Source organism: Leuresthes tenuis, unplaced genomic scaffold (genome assembly GCF_036924035.1).
Source record: "Leuresthes tenuis unplaced genomic scaffold, fLeuTen1.0.hap1 SCAF_10, whole genome shotgun sequence".
NCBI classification, from domain to species: Eukaryota; Metazoa; Chordata; class Actinopteri; order Atheriniformes; family Atherinopsidae; genus Leuresthes; species Leuresthes tenuis.
In genome coordinates this window covers 31,768,157-31,780,367 of record NW_027325364.1, presented here as the reverse complement: position 1 = coordinate 31,780,367, position 12,211 = coordinate 31,768,157, and the positions used below count along the sequence as shown (strand labels likewise).

At 38.1% G+C, this 12,211-nt stretch overlaps 1 protein-coding gene across 2 annotated transcripts in view; it reads right to left on the bottom strand.

The window, feature by feature from the left end:
• cep192 (centrosomal protein 192) overlaps window positions 1–12,031 on the bottom strand; it is a 43,968-nt gene extending 31,937 nt beyond the window's left edge. Inside the window, exons 1-20 of one of the 2 annotated variants that reach the window (XM_072394945.1) lie at window positions 11,789–12,031; window positions 11,128–11,359; window positions 10,716–10,811; window positions 8,325–8,482; window positions 8,017–8,078; window positions 7,737–7,863; window positions 7,459–7,574; window positions 7,188–7,277; window positions 6,771–6,923; window positions 6,487–6,637; window positions 6,060–6,277; window positions 5,674–5,793; window positions 5,266–5,421; window positions 3,110–3,365; window positions 2,813–2,962; window positions 2,647–2,711; window positions 2,256–2,480; window positions 1,831–1,972; window positions 1,633–1,715; window positions 1,296–1,556 (exon numbers count right to left, since the gene is read on the bottom strand). In XM_072394945.1, the coding sequence (XP_072251046.1) occupies window positions 1,296–1,556; window positions 1,633–1,715; window positions 1,831–1,972; window positions 2,256–2,480; window positions 2,647–2,711; window positions 2,813–2,962; window positions 3,110–3,365; window positions 5,266–5,421; window positions 5,674–5,793; window positions 6,060–6,277; window positions 6,487–6,637; window positions 6,771–6,923; window positions 7,188–7,277; window positions 7,459–7,574; window positions 7,737–7,863; window positions 8,017–8,078; window positions 8,325–8,482; window positions 10,716–10,811; window positions 11,128–11,300 (2,802 nt within the window). In that variant the 5' untranslated portion in view covers window positions 11,301–11,359; window positions 11,789–12,031. Of the gene's footprint in view, window positions 1–1,295; window positions 1,557–1,632; window positions 1,716–1,830; window positions 1,973–2,255; window positions 2,481–2,646; window positions 2,712–2,812; window positions 2,963–3,109; window positions 3,366–5,265; window positions 5,422–5,673; window positions 5,794–6,059; window positions 6,278–6,486; window positions 6,638–6,770; window positions 6,924–7,187; window positions 7,278–7,458; window positions 7,575–7,736; window positions 7,864–8,016; window positions 8,079–8,324; window positions 8,483–10,715; window positions 10,812–11,127; window positions 11,369–11,788 lie in introns of both variants that reach the window. The other variant, XM_072394946.1, reaches the window with a different exon arrangement.
• Window positions 12,032–12,211: the final 180 nt, after the last annotated feature.

Genomic DNA, 12,211 nt, shown 5'->3' with positions numbered 1-12,211 from the left:
TACTCCGATATAAGATGGTCAACTTTACAGTTCTGCGAAAGCAATATAAACTGGCCCAGCTCTCCTCATACCTGAAATTAATTTAATTCCTTTTCCATTCTCTCTTCCAGTCTTTAATGCATATTGGGCTCAAACCTATAATGCAGCAGTGGGTCATGTACATTTACCCACTCCCCCCCTATGTATAGAACCACATTTCTTCTTTAATTCATCCTTGCTTGCCTGCTCTCCCTTATGCCATGCCACTGCAAGCTGCATTTTTTTTCATCTTCAAATGTACAAAACTGATAGAATAGCTCTAAATGTCATCTTACGGCATACAGACATTTTCACAAATGCAAAGCTCTTGCTGTATGTTCCAACACGAACATACAGTTGGTCAACTTTCAAGGTGCACTTTAATGCAACAAATTCATTTTTTTATTTTAACTAAGTAAATTTGTTAAGAAATGCACAATTTTCATGAATCACATTCTGCACATCGATTTATAAGCTATGAGTCTGGTGTGAAGGTAGCCTCAAGTCTGTTCAAGGCATACAAGCAAGTGAGAACCCATAACTTTGCTGTGGGGCAACAGTGCTTATGAACATCAACAGCATTATCTTTGTGCATACTAGCATCTCAAAAAAGGAAAATAAAATAAAATAAAAATAATTAGAAAAAGCTGCTCTTGCTAAACAGCAGTGAGAAAGCCGATAAGCTGAATGGGGATAGCTGACCATGCTAAAAAAAAAAGCTGCAAATAGGGAAAATTTAGCAAAAGTCAAGTGAGTAACAGTTAAAATGGCTGCTGAGTAGTGGAAGAGAGATGTCCTCACAGTTAAAGGAATGTTTGTAAACAGCTGCGCTCACACCCAGCAGAAGGAGCAGAAAACGGCTGAAGGGATACTATGGCCTCCTGTGAGGAAACTATAAGAGCCATGAAAATAATTTGAGGACCGTTAACACTAGGGCTGGGTATCAATCAAACTTTTTCCATACCGGCACCAATTCCTTCACTGGAGCAAAACTAAAAGTTAAATATTTTAAAAAGTATAAAAGCCAGAAATACCCAAGGATCTTTGCACTCATCTCCTGAACAAGCTGAACGTTTTGAAAGTTGAAATCGTTGAAAGTATGCAGGAGTAGTTAAACGACAAAAAAAACGTATGGAAGAACTAGGAAGTTGGAATAATAAAAAGAAACAGGAAAACAATAGTCAGAATTCTTAAATCAGCATTCTCACAAAAAAAATCATTTAAAAATAAAAATAAATAAATAAATAGGAAAAGAAAATAAATACATTCAGTCTTACTTGTGCTGCAGTGGGTTCCTCCGTGTTGCTGCTAGAAGACCCTGGCCGATATCTTGCTCTACTCTTCTTAGACAAATCGACAATCATGGCAGCCAGCTGTGAAGGGTCAGTGCTGATGGATGCATTAGCGATGGCTGAAGCAATTGTACTGATACTAAGCATCAGCTGACTGCTGTTATTATCAGGGGACACACAGCTTTGATTACCCAGGCTTGACTCAGAGCCTGAGCCCTGATTATGTACAGCTCTGAGAGAACAGTCCTAAAAACAAGTGAATTTGAGTATAAGCTCATAAAGCTACATCAGAATATTTCAATATTGGCAGAGATTCACATACCTCTGGTTTACAAAGTCCTGGATCATTATCTCCTTTTTGTGACATCCTTTCACCTGGAGCATTGAGAGTTTTGTCGAGATCCTCTACACAGAGTTTATCATGATTAGTTAGTCCGAAAGGTGTAGAGCAAACCACTTCAGAAAAAATAAAAATAGATTTAATGTCTACTTTATTTAATCAAGAACTCTACAAACAAACCTGGGTTGAGAGTTTTGTCTGCTTCACTGAGTTCCATTGTGTCATTGTGGGGAGAGTCATTTGCAGATGCAAGTTCTGAGGGGTGAATTAGGGGAAACGGTTCCCTCTTCTCTGGAGAGGTAATGATGTAGCCAAACGATGGCTAGAGAGAGAGGAACAAAGAGTATGCTGTCAGTGATTAATTACATTAAACTTCTTCCTCAGACAGACTTTGAGAGCTGAGGCTACAGGTATAAAAGAACAAAATCTCAGTTTTATAACATTAAAGAAGAAACCATTTTGAAACAGGATCTGTCCATTAGCAGCCAGTGACATGTCAGCTTTTTATATTGATTATATTATCAGTGCTCTTCAACTCTTAGTAGCATTCAAATCACTCAGACAAAACATGTCTTTTTACTTTCTGTAAAGTAGTAATTACCTACCCGTTTAACCTCAACTTCATTAACGTTTCCCAAACAGCCCAGGGCTTCAGAGCGCTGTCCAAAAAATTGCCCTAAAGACAGGCGCAGGTAGCTTTCATCTGCCTGCTTAAACTCTGAGGAGACCTGAGAAGCCCTCATCAGGATGTGGCTGTTTGCAGGGATCTTCCAAGATGAGTCACTATGAAAGGTACTGCTGCTGCTACTAGTTGGTTCAATCTGCTCCTCCTGAGTTAACAGTAATATTCAGAAAATATTACCAGAGGCCATGCTTTACCCTAAACAATGCATCATTGTTCTTTGTATCTGTTAATATAGTTTTTTTATATGTTTGTAGCAAATAAATAGCTTTTAAAAGTCTATCAATAAACATTACAATTTTTTTTATGTATACCTGCATAAACTGGTGCTCCTTTTCAAACTCCTCTTGATCTTTCACAATCTTTTTCATAGCATCATCTAAAAGAAAAACAATAAATAAATAAAAAACCAGGGGGTCCAAATAGTGTATTTTACTCTCCATCCATTATGCACTATTACAGTTGTGGAATTGTACTTACTGGCAGGTACAAAATCCTCAGTCTGAAACTGTCCAGCAGCCTCCGATGTCTTCCCATCCACTTCTTTTTCAAAGCAGGAGTAGTATGCTAGGTCTGTGACCCACTGCCCTTCTTCATTTTGGTAAACTATGCTATGAGTGGCATTTGCACCTGAATAGAAAAGCAGTGCTGTCAACATATTACAAGCTGTACCAGTATGTATCAAGTTTGACAATCACCACCAAAATATTCAATGCAACTTCATATTGTGTCTTAGAGTCACTTGTGACAGACATTAAAAACATAAAGACAACCAACCTTGTTGAAACTCCAACTCTAGGTTATCTGGGCAATGGTTCCACCCATCTGAATCTTCTTGTTCCTGGTGGAAGCTCTGGGAGAAATACTTTGGTTCCAGGGAAGTGGAAAGGGAATCATTGTCATCCTCACTGGTACAATCTGATGCCTCAGCAGCAGTCACATCACCACAGGGTCCTCCCCTTAAGCCTAATGAGGGCCTAGCACCATCAGGCTCATCTACTCCCTCATCATCCCTGTCACCACAGAGCAGCATCTACGGCATAGTTTGACAACAAAAAGGGTATACAGACTGCATAACAATCAATTTTTGAACATAAGTGCATGTTATCCAATTTAGTTTTACAATAAAATTATTGTACAACACTGCATTCATTAAAGGAATCCCCAGTGGAACTAAGGCTGTAAAATTCTGGGAATTTTCAATGTTGGAAACTTTCCATGGACAATAACAGCAATTTATAGGAATTTATGGATATTAACATGGAATAAACTGGAAATTTCAAAATTGTGCATTCCTCCATCACAGGCACAGATGATTTCTAGAATTCTGATCTACTAAAGATACTCACAGCACATTAGGGATGTAACGATATGGAAATTTTGATATCTTGATTAAAGTGACCAAATTATCACGGTTAACGATATTATCGCGATCTTGATTACTGTATCAATATTAACTCATGTTTTTAACTCGTCATTATAAATATCACCGTATGTTCTTCCTAACGTTAATGAATATGTTTACATTATTTTACGCCGCTTTACACTGTGTCGGCTCCGCTCAGTGGAGCACACAAAGCTGAAAGTAGACAGGGTGTCTTCGGTTTCGTTTCATTTGGAGACATTTAGCAACACAGCTGCTAACACGGCTAGTAGCTGCTCAGCTAGTAGCTCCTAAGTGTCTCAAAACGAAAACGGAAAATGTTGTTGCATTTTTGGAGATACTGCTCGAAACTTTGGTATACACCATTGACATCCTTCTAAAGCCGATGTCCCTCACATGTAGTATTTGAACTGACGTTTGCTTACCTTGTATTGGCTGTAAAGCTTTGGATAATGCTCACGGAGATGGGCCAGTAGATTTGTAGTGTTAGTGTCTTTCGCAGCAATTTTTTTTCTTGCATGTTCTGTAGACAGGATAATTGTCCTCTACCAGTTGTCCCTCTGCATTCTTAAATAACCCAAAATATGCCCAGACCTCGGATTTCGTCCTTTTAGTGGAATGGAAAATGTCCTGCGTGCTGACAGCGCTTTCCGCCATGCTGTCAATGCCTATGTTACAAGCTACATATTCTCACGAGACAGGGATGAGGCTCTTATTACATATCCCAATAATCAACCGAGATTAATTCAAACATAAACAGTAAACTTTATTGCGTAAAATTTCACCGCGATTTACCCTAATACCGGTAACAGTTACATACATAAGGTTTGATGATATTATGGAGGTAAATATATTTGATCTATGGTGTTAAAGTTTAACTAGCAGCTATCAAATCAAAATGTATTCATACAGTAGCTAGCTAACTGGTAAACCAGACATGTTAAATGTAAATTTCATGAAAGAGGATATCTTATCATGGCGCTAGCTACCTCAAATGTGATGCCGTTTCTTCTGGCTCCTGCTAAACAGTTTTCTGTAACCATACAGAATTTTATACAGCATCAGTTGTAAACTATTTTGAAGACCATTCCATTTTTACAGCCAACTGTCTATATATCTGTACATTACTTTGCATTAGTGGGTTTTTTTTTTCTGTCATCCTATTCAACAGAAAAATTAAACGTATGCCATGATGTGTGGAAGCATTTCAACTAGCTATTAAGTTATCCAAGTTGGAATATTTCCGAAATTCCCAAACCAAAGTTCCCACGGAAAGTTTCTGGAAATTTACCAGAAATGTACCCAAAATTTTCTGCCCCTTGGCAACCCAGAGTGGAGCTATAACACTCTGCAAGTCATCTTAAACGCAATAGCACAATATTTTTTTTACTGGCAATAGAACGTCCTACAGCCTTTACAATCTCCAGCTTTTCAACATGTGCTTAACCTAAGTTAAAAGAATAAATAAATAATCTGCTAATATATGGGTGTAATAGATACCCCAGTCAAATCACAAGATTTTCACAGATTCACCCGTTACAGATTGTACCTGGGGGAGGTGGAAGCTTCCTTTGATGCCTTGAAGTTGAGAGAAAGTCAAATTTGCTGAATCCTGTGGTCTCCTTAGTCCAGCTCCATTCCTCAAGTAGACAGAATCGATCATACGATCAGCAGCAGGCCCAGAGTCTGTATTCTCCATGGCATTCTACGATAAAATCCAAAACAAAATCTTACGTCAACAAAAATGGCCATAATGTTCAAAACCAATTCTTATTTGAGTAAAATCAACCTAAAACACCCATCTATAGCGTAAGCAAAAACCCCCAAGAAGGAGTATACTTTTCCAGAGCAGTCCAAGCACAGCATAAAAGTTAGTTGAAAATAAATAAATAAATAAAAATATCAATGAATGAAGCAATACAGGCAACATTCCAGAAGTAAAGCCTGTTGAACTCACTAGTGCCTCCTGTCGGTCCAGCATCATGCTCCAGTTGACAGAAAGTCTCTGAGTTCCCCCAGTTGGGTCTACAGAGGAGCTGGCTTCTCCTGTCCCTACAGGACCTACACGGTTACCCATCTGTAAAATACACAAACATGTCACTCTAAATGCACTGATTATTGCGTCAATGAATCCAACAGTCCAACAGTGACAGATGCACAGATACATGTGTGATTAACCTCCCAGCAAAACATGAAAGATTACAATAATAGGCAAAAATATGAAATTAGGTTTTAGAATCTTTTGAGAGGAATATATTAAAACATATACTGTCAGACATGGTCTTTACTTCAGTGAGAGAATGATTTGCTACAGATATGTTGCCAGAAGATCCTCATTCCTACCTCTGTATGTCTGGGAAGGCTGTTCCTTGCATGTCCTGGCAAATTACTCAGAACACCACTCTCATTCTCACTGACAGGACTGCTCCCCACTATCCCCAGACCACGCAGAGCATCATAGGAGGTTTGGACATTGTTCACTGGGAGAGGGATGGTGGAAACTCCCCCATCATTTCCACTTTCCTCACTCCCACTGCTTCCATCTCCACCTCCTCCATCCCCTGGTGTTGTACAATTGCACAAACAAAACCAGTGATCATACAAAAGGGTCAGTTTGCTGAATGAAAATCAAATTTCATGATATCTGCTGTCTAAAGAGTTTGTCAGTGTCAACAGAAAGTAATACAATTGAAATATAAGCTAAATAGCCTAGAGAATAAGAAGAAATAAAATGTAAAATGTTGAAAATATTAAATGATGTACGTTATACCTATTACAGGAGGATTGATGACTTGTCCTTCAGCAGATCTTCTATGTTCAATACCAGACTGAGATGGACCACTGCAGCCGGTGGAAGCCTCTTCATCAGAACTGCCCCCTTCTAGGCCCGGCCTGAAACTGGGGTGGTTACTTTCTCCAACCTGTGCCATCATTTAAATAAAGATACACAAAAATACAATAATGGAGCAAGGAGATAAAAGGATTTCAACCCAAAAATGCAATTGGAGATTTAAAAACAATAATAATCCGATTATATAATTTTGTCTTTCTAACCAGCTGTCTGGAGGTGCTTGGCAGCAGCTGTGTGCTGGGAGCATTGTTGTTCCCTCTCGCCGACTCCAGCTCATCTTCCGTGTCCTCATCACTGGCTGGACAGGAATCCATACCTGTGGCTGCAAGGCGCACATCGGGCATCTGGAAGTCCTCCTGAAGAAAAGGCACACAGATGAATTAAAAACACAATTCTATCAATACATTATTTGAGTCAAAAATTTGATTGTAAAAAAAAAAAAAAAAAGTAACTGAATTGATGTGGTTCTAGTTTTAAGGAAGTGAGATTAAACGCCAAACCTGATTTTCTTTTTTTAAGAAAACTTTATTTTCAAACTTAAGTTTATAATAATTTTTTTTTCTTCATAAAACTTAAGCTGACACACAGCTAAAAAGCAATAACAGTAAAAATGTACTCACCTGATCATATTGATCAAAGAACAGGTGTCTATATTCTTCTGCCTCAGTAGAACTTGTATCTGATCCATCATCATCGGCACCCATCACTCCCTGTGCATTAATACATATTGTTAACAAACCAAGACAAACAAATTATGTAAAAGAAAAAAAAAAGCAATAAATAAATCAATTCTAATGTTCACACAAAAGATTATTTAAAGAATGATGACAATGACTACATGTACAAGTAGCATATACAATCAGCTGGTTTAAAATGGCAGAGAAGTCTTACTGTTACAGGAATCTCCTGGCCCTCCACTCTGCCTCTCTGCATAGCAGGAGGGACCAGTTTGTTGAAATAAACATCCAGTTCATCATCAGGCAGGTTGTTTAGATCGATGTCATCATCTGGTGACCAAACATTAACATGTGTAACACAATCACAAACGTTGGCACTATGCAATTCTTCTAATTCATATATGAACAATTGAAAACACAAATCCTAACATTAAACACCTAAAATAATGCACGGGTAAAATTCAGACACTGACAAATAACAGATATTCATACCCGTGATGTCACTATTCATGCTGTCCACAGACATTAGCTTTTCATTTGCCAGGAAGCTTGAGTTACTGCCACTGAAATGGTCCACTCCCTCGCTCAGCTCATGGTCCTCAGCTGCAGTTGGTAGGGCCTGAGTAAATTTGATGAAATGTACAGGAGAGCACATTATTTTAAGGCAATAAAAAGGTAGTGTGAAAGATCAGTCTCAGTCAGGCCTTCTCTTTGCATCTGGCAATTGACATGAAAACACAAACAAACACACAAACAAAAACAAAGCCAGTACCTTTGTATCTGTATTGTCCTTATGTCCAAAATGGGCAAATGTCAGAAGACCTGTTGACAAATCTGTCGGCAAAATAAATCCAAAAACTTACAATGAGATGAACCCTCCAACTAGTACAATATAGATATGAGACAGGTATCAGAAGTGGCTAAATCATGACAACAAGCAGCAGACACATTTAACCTATTCAAAAATGTAAATATGCCAATTCAGTTGCCAAGTTCAAAACCAGACAGTAAAATTAAACACTAAGAGGCTAGGACTGAGCCTTCAATTTAGAGTATAGGTGAAGAGCTCCAACTCAGCACCTGTTCCAAATTCTGTGGGCCGACCATGCTCTGAGAATGTCTGGATGGGAAGAAGGCCAAGCATTGAGCCTTGGTTTCTGGATGCACTCTCATCCAGACTGATCTTCAGCAGCACATCTGACAGGCGGTGGGCTGCAATGAAGTCATCTGCATTATCCCTATAAAACGCAAGCATCAATGTAAATAAGTACAACCACATTACAGTGTGTGGAACAATTAAATCAACATACATTATAAAACAATGCATACAATAGAATTGCCATACAATTAAAACACATTCAGACTTAATGTTTTTTACAAAAAGGTGGAACTTTGGCACAGATCACTTAGGCCCGTTTGACATACTACAGTCGAGCATAAACCTGCGGTGGTAAATCAAACTACAACCACGTTATCTGCAAGTTAGTACAGCTTGAAGAAGTTCAGTTTTGTTCAATTTCAGTCAAACTAATGCGTTCTCTGCAATAAAAAAAAAAAAAACCAACTGACTTGTTCTGACAAATGACTTTTTTGTTGTTTTATTTTGTGCCATGTAAACAAGCTTAGCGTTTACAGAGGCTTCCTGCACTGTGCACAGCTGCAGTCAAAGTTCAAATGCGAAGAAGTATTAATATGTTTTTTTGTTTTTTTACTGAAATGGTAAATGGACTCTACATGTATAGTGCTTTTCTAGTCTATCACTCAAATCACTTTTACAAATCACAATCATTGATACACACATATAGCATGTCAAGAGTGTTACAGGCTACATGGTGCTTTTTTTTTTTTTTACCCTCCATCACACACAAATGGACGAATCATGAGATTCAGTATCTCACCCAAGGACACTTTGACATGCGGTTTGGGGAAGCCAGGAGTCAAACCACCAAACAACCTTCTGATTTGTAGACAACTGCTTTTCCTCCTGAGCTATAGCCATCCCAAATCTGGAAACCTGGACCTTCGTGACTTTGAAGCTCTTTAACAACATGAGCAATAAGCTTGTATCCATTTCTCCAAGGCATGCTTTTAGTGCTCTCTGGGATGTAGATCAATGCTCTAGCTACTGATATCGTTTGGATTATAGCATAAAAAATAAAAAACTCATATTCATCTATTCTAAATGGTCCGGAGGTAGAGACTGAGAAAAATCTGCAAAGAAAACTATCCAAAGAACTGGAAAACATAAGATAAAGCCTCTTCTATACCCATGGTTCTTAAAATGTGGTGCATGTATTACTGATGGTATGCTAGGTCCTCTAGTGGTACACAGATTAAATTAATATTTTTTAATGTTATTGTAAATTTGATTTTTTTAAAATTTAAAAATTTAAAAAAAAACTGTCTAAGGTGAATTGTAAACTGTTATTTATAGTTGCCCCAATTATTTTTTTTCCCCAGTTTGTTGACATGTGTTCCATTTGTTGTTATTCTGGGTGTTCCCTGAGAAATTAGTTTAAGTTGTTATTGCTGAATCATTGCAATTTTTTTCATTTTTACATATTATAAACTGCTGTTTTCCCAATGAACAGTGCATCTCTTTGTCAACGCAGTCTGTAGAATTCTTTTTTTTAATAATGTGATCAAGAGAAAGATGTTATATCAGTGCATTTAATGTAACATTTGATCTGCTAGTCAAAAATAAGTTTGTAACAACATCTTCATATTACCCTATACCTGTGATTTTTTTTGACACAATGTATATAACCACATTTTCAGTAACTAAAGGGTAGGGTTAAAAAAAAAAAAAATCTTTATTTGTTAATTAATTTGTTAATTGTTGAAGCTTTATTTCCAAAATCGTGCCAAATGATTGCCATGTCTTTTCATTACTGTATGAAATTGTTCCCCCGGGGAATAGTTACACATAAATGCTCTGACAGAAAAGATATCCAGACTGTGAATCAAACCATTTTCAACCAGAAGTCAACCAAAATCCAGGCTGGTGCATTCTATGATTCTGGCATGATTTGCAGACTTATGTAGGATATAAATGATTTAATAAATGATAAAGGGACTTTTCTACTCCAGCTGACTGCTCAGAGCACTTTGACACTGCATGCCACATTCACCCAGTCACTCATCTATACAGTTTTAGCGTTTCTGCAACCTTCAGATTGGCAAACGACTGCTCTTCTTCCTGAGCTACACCCATAACAAGGACTTAACTATTTGGGTACAAAAGTGGTCCACGTTTAGACAGAGATATAAATGAAAGCTGCATTAAATGCAATGTTGAAATCACATTTTGTGCTCACACATAAGAGGGAACCTGAAGAACTTAACATTGTCTGAGGTGGGACATGGTGTAAGAAGTTTGAGAACCACAGTTCTATACAATCTTGCAATTATTGAAAAATGATGGGGAAAAAAAACAATTCTGTTGAAAATGTCTGCATACACAGTACTCACAAGTCATCTTTGAAGCTGAGGGCAAACTTGGGATGTTCTCCACCAGATGACAGTAAGTTGGCCTGCTCCAGATATGACGCCTCAACATGATCTTCTCTATAAAATAAGCCCATTGCATTGCCCATTATCGATCAAAGGAACTTTTGTGACAAAAAAAACAAAACAAGTAAAGAACCACAAAGAGCAACTTTTCAAACATTAAGCTAGTTATTTGGGGGCAATTTTCCCCCCATACTACTATCTTTCTCTGTATACAGTTCATTTCTAGTCCTGTAGTACTTATATGCATCTAATATGAACACACAGTTTAATTTAAGCTCTCTCTCCTTAATCACTTATTTGGTGTTTACAATAATGCATTTAAGTATTTCAATGCAAGTCACATCTGTCCAAAGCAAAAACATGCTCCCACCTGTTGTTAGACTCGGGTCTAATTTTAGCCACTGTAGAGGCAGCCACGGGCAGCCCTGGGCCTGAACCCAATGTCACATTCCCCAGTGTGGCACGGCCACTGGTGTTCTCCAAAGATTTACCGAGGAAACTAGGGAAGGCTTCATCCTCCAACTTGTAAAAGCCATCTGCCATTGTTAATGGAGCAGGGTGACTGCCAAACGTGGCTTGAGATTCGTTCAGGTCCAGACCATCTGTAAGGTCTTTAAAAAAAAAAAATTTAAAAAAGGAAAAAAAGAAAAATAATTACGAAAGAAAATAAGAGTAGGTTAGCATTTGTTTGCGCGGATGGGATGATTTAATCAGTGTGTCGTGTACGTTGTTTAGCGGGTACATCTTTACATCCTTCATAAGACTAACAACACTTGCCAATTACGCTGAATTAGCAGCAATTGTGCGTGTTAGCTACTTGCTAAAAACAAGAAAATTCGTCAAGCTCGATTGCAGCTCCAAATTTGAGCTACTCCACTTCTACTGCTCAATAAGCTGGAGGGAAGCGTTGCCAAACGACAGCAGACAGTAGTGATAAGTTAAGGAGTCACACCTGCTTATTAATAGTCTTCTGGCTTGGTTTCGGCAAAGAAACATGTCATAACGTAAACGTTAGTTGGTTTTAAACTCACATTCAATACTCCAGAAGAGGGCCGAGAGTGATCTGGTTCTTCTGAAGCTCGACCTTTGTCTTTTTAAACTTGTTCTGACACACAGCCAACAGTAATTATGCTGCAAATGTAACTTTTTTTTCTTTTTTTTTAAACACTTACAGGTTTCGTTACTTCTTGAAATGATCCATTTCGAACAAACTGCTACAATTCTGAAAGATCCAGTAGCGCCCAGAAACCACAGGAAGCCCGCGTGAGCGTCATCTTAATAGGGTGGGACTTAAGCCGCTCCGCCAGCTTTGATTGGCCAAAAAACATAGAGGGAGAAAATTGAAAATCGCCATAGGACAAGATTCTTATCACTTTGTACTCTTGATTCGGTCAGTTTGGAAATTAATCCATTCATATATCACTCTGGTGTTTGTCCTCAAGATGTTTAAATTA